The following is a 21,248-nucleotide window of genomic DNA, read 5'->3' as shown; positions in this document are numbered from 1 at the left end:
CTCCTCTGTCCATGGGATTTTCCAGGCAATAGTACTGGAGTGGATTGCCATTTCCTTCTCCAGGGACCTTCCCGACCCAGGGATCGACCCTGGGTCTCCCACATTGTAGACAGACGCTTAACTGTCTGAGCCACTAGGGAAGTCCCTTTACTACTTAAGTCATCTTTTAATTTTGCTCAGAAATACTTTGTACCATTCCATGTACAAAATCTTACACATCTTCTGTTAGATTTATTCCTAGGAATTCAGGGTGGGGGGTTGGATGTGCAGTGACAGTCTGCTTCCCGGGTGGCACAGTGGGAGAGAGTCTGCCTGCTAATGGCAGAGAGGATCCCCTGGAGTAGACAATGGCAACCCACTCCAATATTCTTGCCTGGAAAATTCCATGGACAGAGGAGCCTGGTGGGCTACAGTCCGTGGGGTCGAAAAGGAGAGCACACACATGCGATGGCAAACAGTATCTTTTAACTTTTTTTCTGTTTATTGCTGGTATACGGAGACACAGTTGGTGTTTTATGTTGCCTGTAGAACCGGTGTCCTTGATAAACTCATCTGTTAATTGTAACAGTTTGTATGTAGGTTCTTTGGGTTTATCTGTGATACAGTCATAGCATCTAAGAATAACAGGTTCATTCCATTGGTTCCAGCCCCTGTGCTTTTTATTCCCTGTGTTCCATGCTGGCTCTGTGCCTTGGACCTCATGAGGCTTTTCCCTCTTTCCTTCCAGATGAGGCAGCGGTACACATTGACTATGAAGATAATTTCCCTGATGATAGATCCGTGTCATTCAGAGAGCTCATGGAGGACTCCCGCACAGAGGCAGAGGACAGGAGTCAGGGAGAACCCTCTGAGGAGGCTCCAAAACAGGACCGTCTGGTCTCTATGCCTGTGGCAAGGGAAGACAGAGCCCAGGATACAGGCTTTGTGCCAACCACAGGCCTGCTGGGCGCTGGGAGCCCTGTCCCCACAGAGCTTCCGGGATCCCAAGGCAGCGGGAAGGATGTGCTCTGGTCTCCTGCTGGGACCTTCCACAAGCCTGAGTGGGAAAAGGAGATGGATGATGACGCCAAAAAGCACCTTCCTGCTGCAGACCACCACAGGGGCAGCACGTTGGCCCCAGGGGAGCCAGAAACCAGGGTCGTCTACCACAGCACTGATGGTCCCTCGGGGCCCCCGGTGGGCAGGAATGACAGCAGGGCTGGTGACGCCATGGTGAGCAGCAGCGATGAGTCCTGGTTAGATGGCTACCCTGTGACCGACGGGGCCTGGAGGCAGACAGAGGCAGGAGAGGAGGAAGATGAGGAAGAGGAGGACAAAGGGAACGGGTCAGCCAGGCTGGAAGCAAGCATGCTGATTACGCCCAGCCAGCCCGCTCTTGCGGGAAGGAAGGGGTCCAGGAGCACCGCCCGCACACCCAGTGAGGACGTGACTTCACTTCTTCCATCTCAAACGCTAGATGGAGAAGCTTTGGCTCTCAGACCCATGAATGTGTCTGAAACTGAGGGTCCTGGCAAAGGGGCTGGTGACTTGACGGGAAATCAGTCAACCGTTCCCTGGAGATATGCCGCAGAGAAGCCTCCCACGTCCACCCTGCCCTATGAACTCACCAGCTCGACCCTGGAGACCGAGACGACCGCCGTCCAGAAGACGCCCAGCCTCACTCCCTCAACTGTCGTGGCGGCCACGCAGACCCCCCTGGAGACCACTGCCCCTGCCGTCCAGGACACCTTCCCGTACCTGCTGTCAGAGGACTTCCTGGGACAGGAAGTCCCCGGCCCGGGTGCAAGCGAGGAGCTTCTCCCGACCTTGGAGCCCTGCGCTGGGGGCAAGTGTCCCAGCCTCGGCAGAGGCCCCATCGTTGCCACGGTCGTCACAGTTCTGTGCCTGCTGCTGTTCCTGGCAGGCGTGGGGGCCGTGTGGGGCTACCGAAGGTGCCAGCACAAGAGCTCCGTGTACAAGCTGAATGTCGGCCAGCGGCAGGCTCGGCACTACCATCAGCAGATCGAGATGGAGAAGGTCTAGCCGCCTTGGGGCGGGGGCTTCCCCCGAAGCCCCCCGGGGAGAATAAACGGTGACACATCACAGTGAGAACCGCTGGCCTTTCACTAGCACACGAGACAGGGGAGTATGGCGGCTCTGCCTCCTCTCAGGGCTTTTTTCTCTAGGCTGAGACGTGGGTCTGGAAGCACCCGGCAGGCTTGGGCGGGGTCAGCACATGTCAGCAGCCGGTGCACCACCTGACCTGGGCCCGGTTGCCCTAACCCCAGACCTGTGCTTTGGCCCTAATTCCAGCCGGAGGTCAAAATTCACCTCTTTATCATACTATTGTCGTCTTCTTTTTTTCTGTTAAAGAAAGAAATGAGTCTGCAACCTGAAATTTTCAAAACAGGCATGACAGAGTATTTAAGAGCAGGGTTATTTTGGATCAGGTATTTAATTGTTGGGAGTGGGAGAGGGAAGAAAAACAATGAGTTATTTCCTTTCAATGGTGCAATGTTGCTGAGGGCAAATGAGCCAAGATCCAGGACACAGTCTAGAAGCTCTGAGATTTTTTTCAAAATTGTTTGTTGCAATTGGAAAGAATTTACAACTGACATTGGTTGCAGGGAGGTGGGGGGGACACTCATCCACCCTGTTCCCTCTGTCCTGTGAGTCCATCTTTTTTTTTTTTAAAACAAGGTTAGCTTTGTACTGGTAAGCACCGTTTCCTCTCAGAAGCAGTGGCCTGGTTGTCCTTGACCAGTCTGTGCCTAGGAATGTCTTAGAGTTTTTGCCAGGACTAACAAAACTCAGTCCTCGGCTTCCTCTCTCAGGATTAACCATTTCTCTGAACGCCAGGAAGAAAGAATGACCTAGGAGGGGAAAAAATGTTTAGAGAGGGCCAAGGGCTAGGATATCAAGCATGGGTACCTACTTGATGGAGAAGCAGAGGAATTTCAAAGGAATATGAAGTGATCTGTGCCGACCTAATCTTTACCCTGTCGTGACGACTGTGAGCTGTCCGGAAACAGCCTGAGTGCATCGCGGGCTCCCCCGGCTGGTGAGCTTCCAGTTCGTGGCATCCCAGGCATCTTATGGTGACTCAGCACGTCTCACTTATGACAGCAGTCCTCAGACCAGCGGCATAGATATCACCTGGGAACTTGCTGGAGATGCAAGGCCTCTGATTCCACCCTGGATGAAGGGAAGGCCCTAGGGGTGGGGCCCAGCCGCCTGTGTGTGTGCTGGCATGTCTGACTTTGTGACCACATGGGCCGTAGCCCACTAGGCTCCTCTGTCCATGGGATTCTCCTGGCAAAAATCTTGGAGTGGGTTGCCGTTTCCTCCTCCTGGGGATCTTCCCAACCCAGGGATTGAACCTGCATCTCCTGGGGCTCATGCGTTGGTAGGCAGATTCTTGACTGCTGAGCCACCTGCTGCTGCTAAGTCACTTCAGTCGTGTCCGACTCTGTGCGACCCCATCGACGGCAGCCCACCAGGCTCCCCCGTCCCTGGGATTCTCCAGGCAAGAACACTGGAGTGGGTTGCCATTTCCTTCTCCAGTGCATGAAAGTGAAAAGTGAAAGTGAAGTCGCTCCGTCGTGTCTGACTCTTATCGACTCCATGGGCTGCAGTCCACCAGGCTCCTCCATCCATGGGATTCTCCAGGCAAGAGTACTGGAGTGGGGTGCCACTGCCTTCTCCTAGGAAGCCCATTTACTGATTTAGTGTCATCTAAATTAATGTAAAAACACATGTAGAAAGGGAATGATTGAAACCGTGTAAACTTCAATTGTATACCATTATGCATGTTTTGAGGTTGCTAAATGTTCAATGTTCACGAAAATCTGGGGGTGGGGGATGGGCAAGGATCCATTAACACAAAGCTTCTGAGATATTTAAAATAAATAACTATTTCCCCAAATAGTTACCTAGTGTATTTTATATCTGGGTTACATCACAGTTGTTGCTGTTCAGTCACTAAGTCGAGTCCGACTCTTTGCGACCCCGTGAACTGCACTATGCCAGACTTCCCGGTCCTTCACTATCTCCCAGAGTTTGCTCAAATTCATGTCCATTGAGTCATTGATGGTATGTAAGCATCTCATCGTCTGTCTCCCTCTCCTCCTGCCCTCAATCTTTCCCAGCATCAGAGTCTTTTCCAGTGAGTCAGCTCTTTGCATCAGGTGGCCAAAGGACTGGAGCTTCAGCTTTAGCATCAGTCCTTCCAGTAAATATTCGGGACTGATTTCCTTTAGGATTGACTGGTTGGATCTCCTTGCAGTCCAAGGGACTCTCAAGAGTCTTCTCTAACACCACAGTTCAAGAGCATCAGTTCTTCGGCTCTCACAATAAGTTTTTTTAAAAAAAGGATTCTCTAGTAATCTTGAAAGTAGTCTTAATACTTGCTGGATCTAAGACCAGCTTTTCTAAGCCTAATTCTCAGCCACATGACTTTCTGCAGCAGGATTTTAGGGTGTCAGCTGAGCTCCTACCCCTCTTCCATCTTCCTAACACCAACCAGAGACCATGCTTCTCAGTACAATAAAAAGCCCAGGACCTTGCTACTCGAAAGTGTGGTTCCCAGGCCAGCAGCACAGACACCACTTAGGAGCTTGTTAGAAATGCAGAATCCGGGCCTTTCCTGGTGGCCCAGTGGTTAAGAATCTGCGTGCCAGTGCAGGGGACATGGGTTTGATCCCTGGTTCGGGAAGAGCCCACATGCCACGAGGCAATTAAGCCTGTGCTCTAGAGCATACCCATACCCTTCTCATCCAGAGAATTGTCCTCAGCCTAATGGGCGTTCCCTTACCCAGGAGTCAGGCCCCCCCCCCCCCCCCACTCCCACTGGCTGGGCAGCCTGCATGCAGCCAGCGACTAATGGACATGGTCACACGGAAGGTTGGCCTCCTTGCCTCCAGGTGGGAGAGCTCCCGTGAGATCAGGCGGAGGCTGGTCTCCAGTGACCACACCCCTGCCAGCTCCTTCCTGCTCCCCTTCTCCTGAGAGCACTCCATCACTCACACAAGGCTTTGCTTCACGAGATCTAGACCTGGACTTACCTGGTGGTCCAGTGGATAAGAATCCGCCTGCCAATGGCGGGAGACACAGGTTCAATTCCTGGTCCAGGAAGATCCCACATGCCCCAGAACAACTTAAGCTCATGCACCACCACCACTGAAGCCCGCACGCTCTGGAGTCCACGCTCAGGAATGAGACAAGCCCATACATGGCAATGAAGACTGGCCTCGACTTGCTGCAACTAGAGAAAGCCCATGTGCAGCGACGAAGACCCAGCACAACCAAAAATTTTAAGACATTTACTAATAATAACTTTTAAAAAAGTGATCTGGAATTAAGACGTCCACTGATGGGTAAACTCTTACTTCCTACTCCCCCCGTTCCTGCTCGACCCAGACTTTTCCACTGTATCCTCCGGAATTCTTGGGCTGACATCAGCAGAATCCCCGTCCTCCCCCTCCTCTTCCAGTGGCTGATGTGTGAGTTCTCTGTGCAGAAAGTCTGCTTTTGCCCTAACTGGCTCCTTACTCTTCCCACCTGCCTCCTTCTACTCTTCTCTTTCTCCTCGCTTGTCCTTGGGTGACAGGCATGGAGCACCGTAGCTGTCAGCTGTCATGCTTGGATTGGTCCTTGTTGGAAACAGTAAATACTTTGTTACTTCTCAGACTGTGGCAGGAAGGGGCCAGCTCATTGGATCCAAAGCAAGCCCTAGATTCCCAGTGTTACCCCTTCGTGGGATCCCAGGTATCTGACAGAGAGCCTTACTTGAGGGGGAGGAATGAGCCTGCATCTCCTGAAGGATCCGGGCGGGTAAGGTTCACCCCTTCTCCGTCAGTCAACAGTCTTTGGGGTGAGGACTCTGCTTCTGTAGATGCACATCAGAAACCTCACAGACCTGAGAAAACAGCTCATGAGACACGTCCTAGGAATTCCCAGGTGGCCCAGTGGTTAAGACTCTGCATTTTCGTTGCCTAGGGCAGAGTTTCAATCCCTGGTAGGGAACTAAGACCCTAAGATCCCATAAGCAGCTCAGTGTGGCAAAAATAAACACAAACAAAAACAAAACACCACTCAACACGTATCCTAGAAGAACGGGGTGTGGTTAGGACAGTCCCACCACTGGACAGAGAAAGAAATAGCCAAGAATAAGCAAAGTAAAACATTTAATGTGATTTCTTTTAAAAAGTTTTGTTTCCAACCATTTTCCAAGTTCTAATTTTCCAAACAGTGAGACCATACCCACTGCCCTGATACCAGGAGGGAGGTGGAAAAGACATTGGTGACAACGTTTCAGTGTGGCCTGCAGACCACAGCTCTACAGCGGGCCATCTTGGATCTGTGGGTACAACTGAGAAACTGCATTAGCGTGGCGGCCTGGGTGGGAGGGGAGTTTTGGGGAGAATGGATACACGTGCATGTGTGGCTGGGCCCCTTCACTGTTCACCTGAAACTGTCACAACATTGTTTGTTAATCGGCTGTACCCCTGTACAAAATTTAAAAAAAAAATTTTTTTTAATCAATGAAAAATAGACAAAAAAAAAGAAACTGCTTCATTTCCTCCCACTCTTTTTCTTGCAAAAGGAGGCACCATCATCTTACTCTGTCAGTTCCAAGAAGATAGCCAGCCAACTCACTCAACAAGACACCCAAGCCAGATCTGGGAGGTAGAGTGGGGGGATCCTTGAGTCTGAGGCCTGCCTCGGGGAAGACGCTGCAACAGTGCAGGCCACGGCCGCTCCTGACTCAGGTTTCTGGGTAGGAGAGGGTCAGTGAGGACGAAGCTGGGCTGTCCTGGTGGCATCCCCCTCAAGGAGAGGCCCCGGGGACGGGGCAGCAGGCACAGGAAGTCCTTGCACAAAACCTTTGGCCAAGGCTTGCTTAAGGTCCCTTCCCTTCCCACACCCCTCCCTCTCCTTGTATACAGTTTAAACTCTCCACACTAGGTCATTCAAGCCTGGAGTCCCCAGAAAAAAAGAAGTCGCTGTTTGGGGGATGGCAGATGGTCAAGAGTTGGGACAGCTGCGATGAAGGATTAGTTGTGGGTTTTTCTCGGAGCCTCGCTACAAACTGTGTTGCCGTTCCATGTGCAAACACTATTAAATGAGAATGTTTTCTCTGGCTCCAGTCCACCTTCTCCCCACAGTTTAAGTATTGAATTTTTTTTTTTTTTAACCGAAGTAGCTTAGGTTTACAGCTCACATTTGAAACTTAAAAACGTTATTTCCATCCATGTTGGCAGAAACGGGCCACTGTTGATTCCACCGGCAGTCATAATAAACCCTTTCCCACTGACAATCGAACAAATCATTTTCTGTTTGCTGCTGAGTTTGGTTCAATAAAATTTTTGTACTCTTAACATTCCCTTAGTAAGGACTCCTGAAAGCAACATTTCCTAAGGCGGCCTCTGTGGGTGACGGCCTCAGTGGTTCTGGACCCCAGAGGTGAGCCTGACAGGTTGGTGGCAGTAATTAGAAAGCCTCAAACTCAGAAAGACATCACTGCGCTGAATACGCTGGTATATGCGACATTTCCATTAGTTGCGTTTAATTCTTTGTGTACACCCAGACCTCCCCCCAGCCCCATCCTTCCCCCCACCAAAAATCTGAACGTTAACATGGGTGCAGGAGGTGCCTTTAGACCCTCCCCAGGGGGGGTCCTTGCCTGGGCTGCCTGCAAGGCCTCGGGGCTGGACAGACTCCATTGCCCCATGGTGGGCAGCCTCCGTGGGCAGAGACCTAACTGGTACCCACTGGGCTGAGTGCAGGTGGGTCAGAGGACAAGCCAGACATCTTAGCCTTGGTCTGGAAACTCCCACACAGCTTACAAATGTGCTTCTTTTTTTCCCTCCAAATGGCTGGCCAGACAAATGCTGAGCCCACGAGGTCTCAATCCAGGATTCTTCTAGGCTCTTCCAAGAAAACCCACTCAGGGAGGTACTGGGCTGAGGTTGCTGAGTGCAGCTGGGCTTTCATGTTACATTTGGAAGAACTGGCCCACCTTCTTCTTTTTTTCAAAAAATTGGTTTGGTTTCTTTTAAAATAAAAACTTAGTAACTTGGTTCCACAGCCTTCAATCAAAGCAAAGGGCTGACAGTATTGATCCCACTGTCCCCAGGGGACAGTCCCTAGGATGGGGGTGGGAGGGGCTTTCAGCCCCCAGTAGAAAGAAGCCAACCTCAGATACCGCCTGCAATGTGGGAGACCTGGGTTCAATCCCTGGGTCAGGAAGATCCCCTGGAGAAGGGAATGGCTACCCACTCCAGTACTCCAGCCTGCAGAATTCCATGGACAAGAGGAGGCTGGCAGGCTATAATCCATGGGGTCGCAAAAGAGTTGGACATGACTGAGTGATTTTCAGATAGTGAACCCAAACCTCTCCCCACACCAGGCAACCCTGTGGAGACACCCTCGCCCCCAAAGTCCCTGGGGAGGCCCTGGGGGAACAGAGAAGTGGAGAGAGTCAAGCCTCCTTGCCTGTCCTCACGCAGCTGCAGAGAGCTGAAGCCTGGAGCTTCGAGGACAGTCAAGCGTCTAGGGCCCAGAGCCTCCCCTGATGGGATCCTGGGGAAGGGTGTCCATGCCCGAGGCCCCCCACTCTGCTTTATATCCCCTCCCTGGGACCCCTCCCCACTGGATCCCTGACTCAGGCTCTGCCAACCACCTGACCTGGGAAAAATCTCAAATCATATTTGCAGCCTGAACCCGGCATCCCAGCCTCAGATGGCTGCAGGCACCGAATGCCCGACTCACCAACCACCCGCCTCCCCATCTCAGTCAATGGCAACTCAGTCCTTCCCATGCGTCAGGCCCCAAACCTTCAGGTCGCCACCAGCCCCTCTCTTTTCTCTAATGCTCTACAGTCAACCTGTCAGCAACTGTGACTGGCCCTGCTTTCAAATCCATGACGGGACCACGTCTCACCATCGCCCCCTGCTGTGCCCGGCGTTGCGCCTTCCTCCCCCTGCCTGGATCTCTGTAGCCATGCCCTGATTGACATTCCCGATTCTCCCCCTGAGCGCTTCCAGGTTTCTCACGGTACGGCAGCAGGCAAGCTCCCTGTAAAGTGCCAGGGAGCCCAGGCTCTGCTCTGCTGCACGACTCCCGCCCCACTCAGAGCAGAAGCCCAGGGCCTTACTTACACTGTCTGTCAAGGCTGAGCCATGCCCCCTGCCAGCCACACACTTACACCACCTTCCACTCTGCCCATGCCCACGCCTCCCCTGGGCTGTGGGCTGTCCCGACGGCACAAGCGCGTCCCCGCCGCTGGACGCCGTATATGCAGCCTGCTCTGCCTGGAAGGCTCTGTCCTGAGACCCACCTCCCCAGGTCTCTACTCTGCTGTCATGCTCTCAGTGACGGCTTCCCTGACCACCCTATTTAAAACCCCAGAAGGGCATGAAAAGCCTGGGTCGACCCAGAGGGATAGGGTAGGGAGGGAAGCGGGAGGGGGGGTCAAGATGGAAGGACACGTGCACCCATGGGTGATTCACGTCGATGGATGGCAAACACCACCACAATATTGTAAGGAAACGATCCTCCAATTAAAATAAATAAATTCAAAACAAAACAAAACACTGCAGCCTTGGGACTTCCCTGGGGGTTCACTGGTTAAGACATCACACTTCTAATGCCAGGGGTGTGATCGCTGGTGGGGGGACTAAGATCCCACATACAGCACCACCAAAAAATTAATGAAACAAACAACCCTGCAGCCTCATCTCCAAGCTTCCTTACCCCTCACTGCTTTTTCTCCATAGCAACGATCACCCTCCGAGGCCTTGTATATATTTATTCTTGTTTACCTGTGGTCTGTCTTCCCCTGTAGAATGTAGGCTCTGTGAGGACAGGTTTTTTTTTTTCCTTTCTGTTTTGCTGTGCAGTGTCTCCAGCGCCCAGATCGAGGCCTAGCACATAGTAGGTGCTCAATAAATATTTGTCGAAGACTGAGTGAAACTAGATCCTCTCTCCTCCCTTCCATTTCCAACTCTGAGACTAACGGCTGAGCACTGTCCTCAAAAGGGATCGACCGGCTGCTGGAAGCCTTCGGACACGCACAAGTATTAGGCAAAAGTCACATGTCTGTTCTCCACGCTGTTGCCCCAACTCCATTCTCAATGGGTGCCAGCAATGATGCAGGTCAGATGGTGTGCAGACCATTATGAAGAGAAGCTTAGCCTTTGTCCTCAACATCTTTGCTGGATCAGGGGATGGGGAGAAAGGAAACCAAAATGGGGGAAAGCAGAAAGGCCAGAGTAGGCTTTTATAATTACCATATTTTAGGATTATTTTTCTTATTTAAAAAATAATACTGATTTTCTGGGGGGGAGGGGGAGCGGATTCCATGGAAAACTGTCCTTCTAACCAAAATGGTGAGAAAGGCAGGTATGAAAATGGAGAAGGCAGGTGTGAAGACGGGGAGGCAGGTGTGATCATGGGGAGGCGGGAATGACGATGGAGAGGCGGGTATGAAGATAGAGCGGCAGGTGTGAGAGGTTGGGGAGGCAGCTGTGGGCACGGGGAATGCAGGCTCACCCCTTGTTAGCTGTAGCAAGAGACGGGGGCTTCCCTTTCACTTCACAGAGAGAAGAGAAGGTTCTGAGGTATCAACAGCCTGGACTATTAGGAAAAGGAAGACAAAGAATTCTGTTTTCTGAACATGGAAGGAACAGCTCTCTGGCTTCTGGGGCTAGCTGGTCTCCTCCAACTCCAGCAGGTCATCCACGTATTCCAGGACCTCTCCCTGCAAGAGCAACAGGACACCTCTGTTAGGCAGCTACCTGACCTTCACAGTGTCGGTGAGCAGAGACTGTTTCCAAGAGGCCGCTGCCACCCGCCCCCGAGGCTGGAGTAGCCTTTTCCCTGCTGCCCTCGGGCCCAGAGGATCTTACTTCTTCTGGGGAGACATGGCTTCCACATCATGTGAACTTGGCGTCAAGTGCTCCAAGACCCCCCCAGATGGTGTGTGAAGTGGGGGGCCCAGCACCTTCTGAAAGATCCTGCTTAGCACCCCCTTTTCTGTGCATCCCTCCCTCACCCTTACCCCTCTCCCAACAGCAGTTACCCCACAGGGAGACCTGTCTGTGCCCCTTCTGCCTTGATCACCAGACCGTGAGCTTTCCAAGGGACCAGCACCTGGGCTCAGGTTCTTTCCCAGAGCCTGGCACACACAGGTCTCCGTAAACCAGCTAGAGGAAGGATGGCTGACTGCATGGACACGTGTTATCCTGCTGCAGCTGAAGCCACCATGCACTTTCTTATCTTCTTTGCATTGGCTTCTCTCCCACAAAGCCCTTGGCCAACCCACAACCAAGCCCTTTACTGCAGAGAAAGAGTGACTCACCAACAAGGCCCAGCTCCCATGCCCTGGGGTCAGCCCAGGCTGACCTGCATAGCTCCTCCTTTGCCCCTCAGTTCCTTTCCCAAGAGCGCTCCCTCAGTCAGCTACTCCAGCAAATTCTAATCTATTTCTTTGTCAACTACAAATGGGCACTCGCCGTGGGCACTTGCCATCTACCACCACAAGGATTAAGTCAGGTGCTGCTACAGCTACTGACCTTCAACACTCCCTGAAAGGAGTTCAGGGCGGAGAGCAGAAATGAAGCACTCTGTGCTCTAGGAAAGACTGGCAGACCAGGGCTTCAGATACTTAAGATTTTATGAGCCCAATTCTTATATCTCTTCGTTTCTAGAAAAGCACTAAAATCCTTCATGGTGACTAAAGACTAGCAGAAAGCTTCTGTGAAAAATACGTGCTAGATTGCATGTACTCCCAGCTCACCCAATAACATTTATACTGACCGTCCCTCTTGCTTCATTAGCGTAGTTTCTCAGCCATCTGAAATGCTGTCGCCCAGGTTATAGTCCTCATTTTGCCCCCAACAAAACTTAACTCTCAACTCTAATGCTGTGCAGTTTTAAAAAGTTAATAGCTTTTAGACTTTCCCAGAGCAAACAATTATCCGAACCTGAAACCTGAAACATCTTGTTGCAGTTTTTAAACTTTCTGAAATGGTAACAGGGCCTCTGCCAAATTTCTAACCAGTGTGCAAACTTCCAGATGTTCTTACACACATTTCAAGCCCAGAAAGCTATGAAGAACAATACCACAGATATCAGTAGACTGTATTGATGCTTTGTTTCAAGGCAGCATTTGGTCCTTTGAAACTTTTAAGGCTTAACTAAGAATTTTATTATGTTAGTTACAGTTTATTTCAAATAAATGATGACTTGCCATCATTTGATATATAATTTAAAAAAACAGGTCATTCTTTAGAAATTATTTCACAATTCTAAAGCCTTGATTAATAACCTAATTACTCTGGGATTTTCAGTGGAGCCCTGTTATCTTGAGAGCACCAAGTTCAAGAATCCTAGGAACTGTAAAGCCTGGAAGAAACCCAGGCAGTTCACCAGATGGTTACTAGGCAGCTGTGTGACTTTCAGTAAGTCACGCTACCTTTCTGAGTTTGTTTCCTCATCTGTGACATGAAAGAACTTTACTGTCTCATAAAGGGGCTCTTCTTGTTCTAATACTTGTGATTTTTCTAGGTCTGCTCACAGATAAACATGATCTTACGCACAGAAACTCCTGAGGAATACACACACAACAAAAAAAGATTAGAACTGATAAACAAGTTCAATAAGTTTGCAAGATTACACTATCAATATACAAAAACCAACAGTATGTCTATATACCACCAAGACACAACTAGAAACTTAAAAAAAAAAAAAAAAAGGAAAACAGTTCCATTTACAACAGGGCTTCCCTGGTAGCTCAGCTGGTAAAGAATCTGCCTGCAATTCAGGAGACCTGGATTTGATTCCTGGGTTGGGAAGATCTGCTAGAGAAGGGATAGGCTACCCACTCCAGTATTCTTGGGTTTCCCTGGTGGCTCAGCTGGTGAAGAATCTGCCTGCAATGCAGGAGACCTGGATTCAATCCCTGGGTTGGGAAGATCCCCTGGAGAAAGGAATGGCTACCCACTCCAGTATTCTGGCCTGGAGAATTCCACGGACTGTATAGTCCATGGGGTCACAAAGAGTCAGCCATGACCGAGCAACTTTCACTTCACTTCCTTTGAAACAGCATCCAGAATAACAAAATTTGAGAAAACTTTATTGAAGGAAGTTATTTTCCAGGCAAGACTACTGGAGTGGATTGCCATTTCCTTCCCAACTCAGGGATCAAACCCGGCTCTCCTGCACTGTAGGCAGATTCTTTACCACCTGAGCTACCAGGGAAGCTCCTCAAAGGAAGTTAAAGAAGACCTAAATAAAGAGAAAGCTATCCCATGTTCATAGATCAGAATATTTGATATTGTTACAATGTCAACTGTACCCAAAACAATTTTCAGATTCAGCACAATTCCTATCAAAATCCAAGCTGCTTTTGGAGAAATTGGCAAACTGATCCCATATCTCATATGGAAATGGAAGGGACCCAGAACAGCCAACACAATCTGAAAAAAGAAAATGAAATTGGAAGACTCACGTTATCCAATGTCAAAATGTAATACAAAGCTATAGCATTTAAATCAGTGCAGTAACGAACTTCCCTGCTGGGCCAGTGGTTAAGAATCTGCCCGCTAACGCAGCAGACAAGGGTTTGATTCCTGGTCCAGGAAGACCCCACATGCTGCAGAGCAACTAAGCCTGTGCACCACAACTTCTGAAGCCCACAAGCCTAGAGTCCGTGCTCCGCAACAAGAGAAGCCTGTTCACCGCAACTAGGGTAGCCCCTGCTTGCTGCAACTCGAGAAAGCCCACACACAGCAACAAACTCAGTGCAGCCAAAATTAAATAAATAAAATCTAGAATACATACATAAATTAATGGGTTACATTGAAAAAAAAACAAAACAATAAAAACAAAAAGTGCAGTACCAGCATAAGGATAGAAGTCTAGATCAACAGAATAGAACGGAGAGTCCAGAAATGAATCTTCACATTTAACATCAATTGATTTTCCTATGAAGGTACCCAGACAGCTGAACAGGGAGAGTCTTTTCAATAAACGGTGCTGGAACAACAGCATTTCCACATGCAAAAAAAATGAAATTGGACCACTGCCTCATATCATATGGAAAATTAACAAAAAGTGGATTATAGATAAAAATGAAAGTTACAACTATAAAAACTTTAGGAAAAAAACACAGTATATTTTAGTGATCTTGGATGAGTTTCTTAGATATGACACCAAAACACAAGTAACAAGAAAAAAATTGGTAAGTTGGGTTTCATAAACATCTAAAACATTTGAGCTTCAAGGGTAAAGTGAAAAGATAACCAACAGATTGAGAGAAAATGTTTGCAATTAATGTATCTGACAGGGAACTTTATAACCAGAATATATAAAGAACTCTCACAACTCAAAATGAAAAGACAAATCACCCAATTTGAAAATGGGCAAAGGAAAACAAAAACACTCCTCTCTCAAAAAAAAAGTGGGCAAAAGGTCTGAATAGAATCAACACTTCTCCAAAGAAATATACAAATGGTTAGTAAGCATGCGAAAAGATGCTCAGCATCATTAGTCAATAGGGAAATGCAAATGACAACCGCAGTGAGGTACCACGCCACACCTACTTCACACCTATAATAAAAAAGACAGACACACACTCAAAGAAAGACAGATGCTACAAATGGTGATGAAGACGAAGCAGATTAGAACTTTCCTACATTTGTTGGTGGGAAATCCAAAATGGGTCAGCCACTTTGGAAAACAGTCTGGAAGGCAGTTCCTTAACAAGATAAACACAGAGTTATCATGGGACCCAGCCATTCCACTTTTAAGTATAAGAGAATGGAAAATTCTTACCCAAACAAAAATCTGTACACAAATGTACACAGTATCATTATTCAAAGTACCAAAGAGTGGAAACAACCCAAATATCCATCAGTCAAAGAATAAACGCCACGTGGCATGTCCACACAGCAGAATAGTATTCAGCAATGAAAAGGAATTTTTTCATGTAACGTGATCCATGTTGCAACATAGCTAAACTTGGAAAACATACTCAGTGAAAAGGAGCTAATCGCAAAAAGCAAAATCCATTTGATTCCACTCATAGGAAATGTCCAGAACAGGCAGATTCAGAGACAGAGAGAAGGTTAGTGCTTGCCAGAGGCTGGGGGCACAGGCTGTGTGGACAGAGGGGAAAGAATGTAAGGTGACGACTAATAGGTTTCGGCTTTCGTTTGGGTGAGGAAAATGTTCTCAAATCTGATAGTAGCATGAATGTACAACTTTATGAATACACTAAAAGCCACTGAATTGTACACTTTAGAAAGGAAAATTGTACGGTATGTGAGTAGTATGTCACATACCAGTTTTCTGTTCTAGAAAAATGTAACAAGGGAAACTGCTCATATCAATGCTAAATGGAAAAGCTCTGAAATATAATTACCATTAGGTTTATGGTGAATATATTAATATATTGGAAATATATGGAAAAATTAGAAGTATAAACACCAAAATCTCAATAGTAGTTTTGCCTTTAGATAATCAGGAACCCAATCCATCCCCATTTTCCCGAATATATTTTTCTCTACTTCTTAAACCACAGCGGCCAAGCTAGTTTGTGTCTGGCCTGTGTTCCTTCCTTTTCAGCATCCTTGTGATCTTATTGCAGGATCTGCCTCCAGAGAACCCAACCCAAGACACAAGGCATGTGCGTCACTTCCTACTCTGTAAAGCACTTCCATGTCCAAAGTGGTATTTTCTTCTTCCAACCCTGCCAGGTCAACGTTATCAGCTGCATTTTCCACAAAAGAATTGAGGCTCAGGGCAGCTAAATGCATGGCAGTGGTCCATTCAACTCATGTGAATTTGTCCACAAAAAACAAATTTCATGATGCCATTTTACTTACAGGTGCTTCACTGAAAACGGGCAGGGGAAAGAGCAGACGTGGAGGCTCGGGGCTCTGGGTCTGGCCGAGCAGCTTCCAGACTTTCCTGTTCCCTGGGGTTCCTCTTCTATGAAGTGAAGGGTCAGCTGAGAACAAGCCCTCAGCTGTCTTCCAACTCTGAAGGATGGTGAGTCCTTAGCTGTCTCAGAAAGAATTCCATGGTCTGTTCCAAACACATCTCTCTAAATGCTACCCCTGCATGCATGCTCGGTCAGTCGTGTTCGACTTTTTGTGAACTGTAGCTCTCCAGCTCCTCTGTCCATGGGATTCCCCAGGCAAGAATATTGGAATGGGTTGTCATGTCCTCCTCTAGAGAATCTTCCCAACCCAGGGATTGAACCTGCATCTCTTACATCTCCTGCACTGGCAGGCAGGGTCTTTACCACGAGTGCCACCTGGGAAGCCCAAACGCTAACCCTGATGATGGCTTTGCTGTGACTAGACTGCCCCAACACAGAATGACTGCCCCATAACCAGCAGAGTCTCCATCAGTAAAGGAATCGGCTGAGTAAGACTTAATCAGGAATTTCAAGAAAATCCCAGAGAAGGATAAAATGCTTCACTCATTAAAAACACACAAACACACACACACAAACTGACAGAAAAATTGGGATGTGGGTTTCCCAGAGTCTTCAGAGTGCTGAGTAATTGAATATTCTATTTTTATAAAGTTAAAAAATGAAGCTTGTTGCTCAGACACAAAAAGGAATGCAATTATGCCATTTGCAGAGACATGAATGGACGTAGAGATTTTCATACTAAGTAAGTCAGAAAGAAAAAAACAAATATCATATATTAATTTATGTATGTGGAATCTAAAAAATGGTACAGATGAACCTATTTGCAAAGCAGAAATAGAAACACAGACATAAAGAACAAAGGTACAGACACCAAGGGGGAAAGGGCCAGGTGGGAGGAATTAGGAGGTTGAGATTGACATATATATACTATTGAGACTATGTATAAAATAGATAACTAGTGAGAACCAGCTGTATAGCACAGGGAACTCAATGCTTTCTGGTGACCTAAATGGGCAGGAAATCCAAAAAAGAGAGGATAAATGTATATATATGGCTGATTCACTTTGCTGTACAGCAGAAACTAACTCAACACTGTAAAGCAACTATATTCCAGTACAAATTAAAAAAAAAAAAACAATGTCTGGGAGCTTCCCTGGTGGCTCAGTGGTAACGAATCCGCCTGCCAATGCAGGAGACATGGGTTTGATCCCTGACTCAGGAAGATCCCACATGTCATGGAACAACTAAGCCTGTGTGCCACAACTATGAAGCCCATGCTCTAGAGCCCCAGAGCCTCCACTACTGAGCCCACTTGTCCTAGAACTCATGCTCCGATACAAGAGAGGCCACCACAGGGAGAAGCCTGCTCACCACAACTAGAGAAAAGCCGACACAGCAACGAAGGTCCATAAATAAACAAACAAATAAAACAAAAACGATGCCTGGATGGCTCCTATGACGGTGACTACAGCACGGCTCTGAACTCTGCCAGGAAGCGTGGTGCTTCAGCCTGGGTTTCCTAGAAGCCCTTCTTGTCCAGGTCAGTCCACTGACGCGTTAAAACACTCACAGAAACCGTGTTTCCCAAGGCCTCTTCTGGGTCTCATTTCAGGAATGACGGGGCCTCCCAGTGATTTTTAACAAAGATGTAAAGAATATTTTGTCTCAGTCAGTCGTGTGCTAAACATGAAAGCTCACCTCATCGTCATCCATGAGATTTTCCTTAGCAAAGTCATACAGCTCTTTCTGGAGCATGGTCACGTTAAAGAACTGGACTGCTTCCTGTTCAGACACAAACAGAGAACAGTGTTTACAACCAACCACTTAACAGGAAAACTGCGGTGCAGAGGGAACAAGGGGTTGGGGTTTCTCTGGTGAGGGGATGATGAAAATATGCAAAATTAAATAGTGGCAACAGCCACACAGCGCTGTGATTACGCAAAAACCTCTGAATTGTGCACTTAGAATGCATGCGCTTTCAACTATATGAATTATATCTCAATTTGAAAAACAGTGGCCAATCCCAAGTGAATGAAAGAGAAATGTATGTGTGTGTGTCTGAACAGTGAGGTTGAAGGAAGATGTATGTACAGAAAACCAGGACAGCCAGCACAAATCTCAATGAAAATACAACTTACGGGCACATGAGAAAAGATCCTCTGAAAGTGATAAATAATCCACAAGTTTCCCTGAACACGTGCAAAACTGTGTGTGTGCATCAAAAGAATGAAATGATGATCCATCCATAAACAACCCTGCCATAGAGTTATTAATTATGAAAAAATATATATATATGGCATGAGAGTAACAAGGGAAGCATTCATGATGAAATTCTTAGAACACACAAAGCGAGTTGTAAAACAGTATGTAGGACCCCATTCTTATAAAAATAAAGAATTACATGCTGCTATACGCCACACATACAGCTTTACCACAGCATGAGACAGAGAAAACATAAAATCAAGAGGCAGTGTCAATTCCTAACTGAAATGTTTCTGCAATGCTTGAAATTTCAGGAGAGTGTGCGGATTTAGAAAAGAGAACAAAGGGGTAAAGTGTTAAAAGACAAAAAAGCGACAGAAGCAAGCTGAGATTCCCTGGTTTCTGAAACAGCCCTTCTCTTCAGGGGCCAAGCTGTCTCCCGGAAGTGGGATGAAGACGAGAGCGGAAACGCGAGGCCCGGTGCGCAGGCGCTCACCGGTCTGGGCTGGAAATGCTCGTCCGCCAGCGCCCACTTGTCCCTGTGGTACTGGTAGTACACCAGGTTCTGCTGCATGACCTTGTCGCTCTGGTCAAAGAGCAGGTAGCTGACCGCACAGGGTGCCGCATTCTTCAGGTCGTTCACTGTGGGCGGAAGAGAAAAAACAGGAACAGGAAGTCAGCCAGCCTCGCAGAGGAACAGTTCTCCGGGGAAGAACAGCTTCCAGGAGAAAAAGATCACCAACAAGCCCCCTCTCCGAGCCCCTCCGACGGAACTCCTGCAATGACGAAAAAACCCCCAAAACTCAGGAATGAACGGGCCGTAGACAGGATCTCCAGGGAAAGGTGGAATCCATTTGTGAAAACGACAGGAGTTCCTCGGTACACAGAGGCCAAGGCAGAAGTAACGAATCAATCCCCGTCAGGCCACCGTGACCTGGGCTGGTGTCACATCCCTGGGGCCTGAGCAGGCCTGCGTCTGGAGGCTCAACTCTCATGGGTCTGACGGAGGATGTGCAAGCAAATGAGCCCCCTTGGACCTGTACTGCCCGCTCCCCTCTTGATGGGACCACAATCTCCAAAGCCAGGCAGGCCCACAAAAAGCCACAAGAAGCCCAGGGCACCCAAAGATCTGTGGATCCTCCCGGGCTGGAAGAGCTTCATAAAGTCACTGGTCTCCCCTCCTCGCGTCCTGGTGTTGGGTTCCCACCTCCACCCTCCTTCCTGACAGTCGCCCCCACTTACGGAGGAGGTGCTCCCTCAGCAGAACGGTTTTCCAGGTGCTGAGATTTCTCCATGGGGGGAAAGGGAAAGGGAAGAAGGAATGAAACACCGTACCCTGGGCGTTTCTTCTGGCACATTCCCCTCTCCTTGACAACCCAGGAACAGGACTTCCCTAAGGCTCTGTCTGCCCAGGTAACCAGATCTGGGTGTGAAGTCAGATCTGTCACCTTGTGGCCTTTTCCCATAACTACAACTTTAAAACCCCCACTTAAGGCCATTTCCTGTTCATCAACCCTGCAAGGACTGGAAATGACACCTACCTTCAAGAAATGTACTGCAGTAGGCTATGAAAAGATATTCAACACTGGGCCGACTTTCAAAACGCCAACTTCAAAAGGTAAATTTCATTCATACTGTTTTTTTAGAAGTAATGGAAAAGCTGCTCCACATGACTCAGTTCAGTTCAGTCACTCAGTCATGTCTGAGTCTTTGCGACCCCATGGACTGCAGCGTGTCTGGCTTCCCTATCCATCATCAACTCCCGGAGACTGCTCAGACTCATGACTACTATTGTATGTATGTGACATATATCCATATGACTACTATTAGAGAAATGCAAATCAAAAATGCAAGGAGGAATCACCCCACACCCGTCAGCATGGCCATCCGCAAATGTCTGTATACAGACAACAAACGTAGAGGCAGAGTGCAGCAAAGGGAATCCTCCAACCAGGTTGTTGCGAATGTAAACTGGGTATCAGCCACTCTGGAGAACAGTGTGGAAGTTCATTAAACAAACTAACAACAGAGCTAGCATATGATTGGGCCACCCCAGTCCTGGGCATGTAACTGGAGAAAACCAGAACTCCAAGAGACAAGCGCACCCCAGCACTTAGTGCAGCCCTGATTACAACAGGCAAGACAGGGAAGTCACCACAGTGTCCATCGACAGATGAACGGAAAAAGAAGAGATGCCACATGTTTACAATAGAATATTACTCAGCCATACAAAGGATGAAATGATGCCACTGGCAGCCACACTGACAGACCCAGACATGATCAGACCAAGTGAAGTAAGTCAGACTGGGAAAGACAAATGGTATACGAGATCACTTAGATTTGGAATCTAGAAAATAATAATTCATTTATGCAACAAAAGGAGACTCACAGAGTTGGAAAACAAACTTATGATCCACAAAGGGGAAATTAGGGCAGAAGAGATGAATTAGGAGGTTAAGACTAACGGATGCACTCTTTTATATATAATAAACAGATAATCGAGAGGGACCTACTATACACCACAGGGAACTCCGTGAAACACGCTGTAAAACTACCGGGAAAGGATCTGAAAAACAATACATCCATGTGTGTGCATAACTGAACCAATTTGCTGTACAGCTCCAACAAACACTATAGTATAAATCAGTTCTATTTCAGTTATATTTAAAGTTTTTAAAAATTACATAAAAAAGCAATGCCTACCATATTGCCCTCAGGGCATGGGGACCTGGGCAGGTGTCCCATCCTAGCACCCTGAGAGGCTTGGGTCTCAAGACTGGACTCTCAAGGGGCTGAGGGAGCTAGGGACTACATGCCGTCAAAGCAGAGCCCCTTGCACCTGTAAGGAGGACTGGTCCCCTCAGGATGGGACCACAGTCTCCAGATGCAGGCGGGCCCTTCAGAAGCTACATGAAGCCCGGAGCATCCAAAGACTGGTGGGCCCTCAGGCCGGAAGAGCTTCCAGAAGCCAGCAGGTCTCCTGGACGTGTCCTGGTGAGGGAACTCAGCACCAGCCTCGGACGACATCACCCTCAGCAGAGTGGTTTTGCAGGGGCTGGGATTTGTCTGTGGGGAGAAGGGGTAAAGGAATGAGACACAGGCCCCTGGGCCTTTGTCC

At 48.2% G+C, this 21,248-nt stretch overlaps 2 protein-coding genes and 1 long non-coding RNA gene across 3 annotated transcripts in view; 1 reads left to right on the top strand and 2 right to left on the bottom strand.

Moving 5' to 3' along the window:
* Nucleotides 1–2,091, top strand: part of SUSD5 (sushi domain containing 5) — a 45,363-nt gene extending 43,272 nt beyond the window's left edge. The window contains exon 5 of the mRNA XM_004018573.6: nucleotides 728–2,091. Coding sequence (XP_004018622.2) covers nucleotides 728–2,022 — 1,295 coding nt within the window. The 3' untranslated portion in view covers nucleotides 2,023–2,091. The remainder of the gene's footprint in view (nucleotides 1–727) is intronic.
* LOC121817203 (uncharacterized) lies at nucleotides 461–1,913 on the bottom strand. Its single transcript, XR_006056986.2, has 2 exons — nucleotides 1,738–1,913; nucleotides 461–1,265 (listed from the first exon to the last, which is right to left on the bottom strand). It is a non-coding gene; the product is annotated as an uncharacterized LOC121817203 (long non-coding RNA).
* Nucleotides 2,092–6,147: 4,056 nt separating the features above from the next.
* Nucleotides 6,148–21,248, bottom strand: part of CRTAP (cartilage associated protein) — a 39,243-nt gene continuing 24,142 nt past the window's right edge. Inside the window, exons 5-7 of the mRNA XM_015102223.3 lie at nucleotides 18,627–18,772; nucleotides 17,627–17,710; nucleotides 6,148–10,741 (exon numbers count right to left, since the gene is read on the bottom strand). Coding sequence (XP_014957709.2) covers nucleotides 10,688–10,741; nucleotides 17,627–17,710; nucleotides 18,627–18,772 — 284 coding nt within the window. The 3' untranslated portion in view covers nucleotides 6,148–10,687. The remainder of the gene's footprint in view (nucleotides 10,742–17,626; nucleotides 17,711–18,626; nucleotides 18,773–21,248) is intronic.

This window comes from Ovis aries, chromosome 19 (genome assembly GCF_016772045.2).
Source record: "Ovis aries strain OAR_USU_Benz2616 breed Rambouillet chromosome 19, ARS-UI_Ramb_v3.0, whole genome shotgun sequence".
In the NCBI taxonomy this organism is placed as follows: Eukaryota; Metazoa; Chordata; class Mammalia; order Artiodactyla; family Bovidae; genus Ovis; species Ovis aries.
This window is presented reverse-complemented; position numbering and strand designations above follow the sequence as displayed.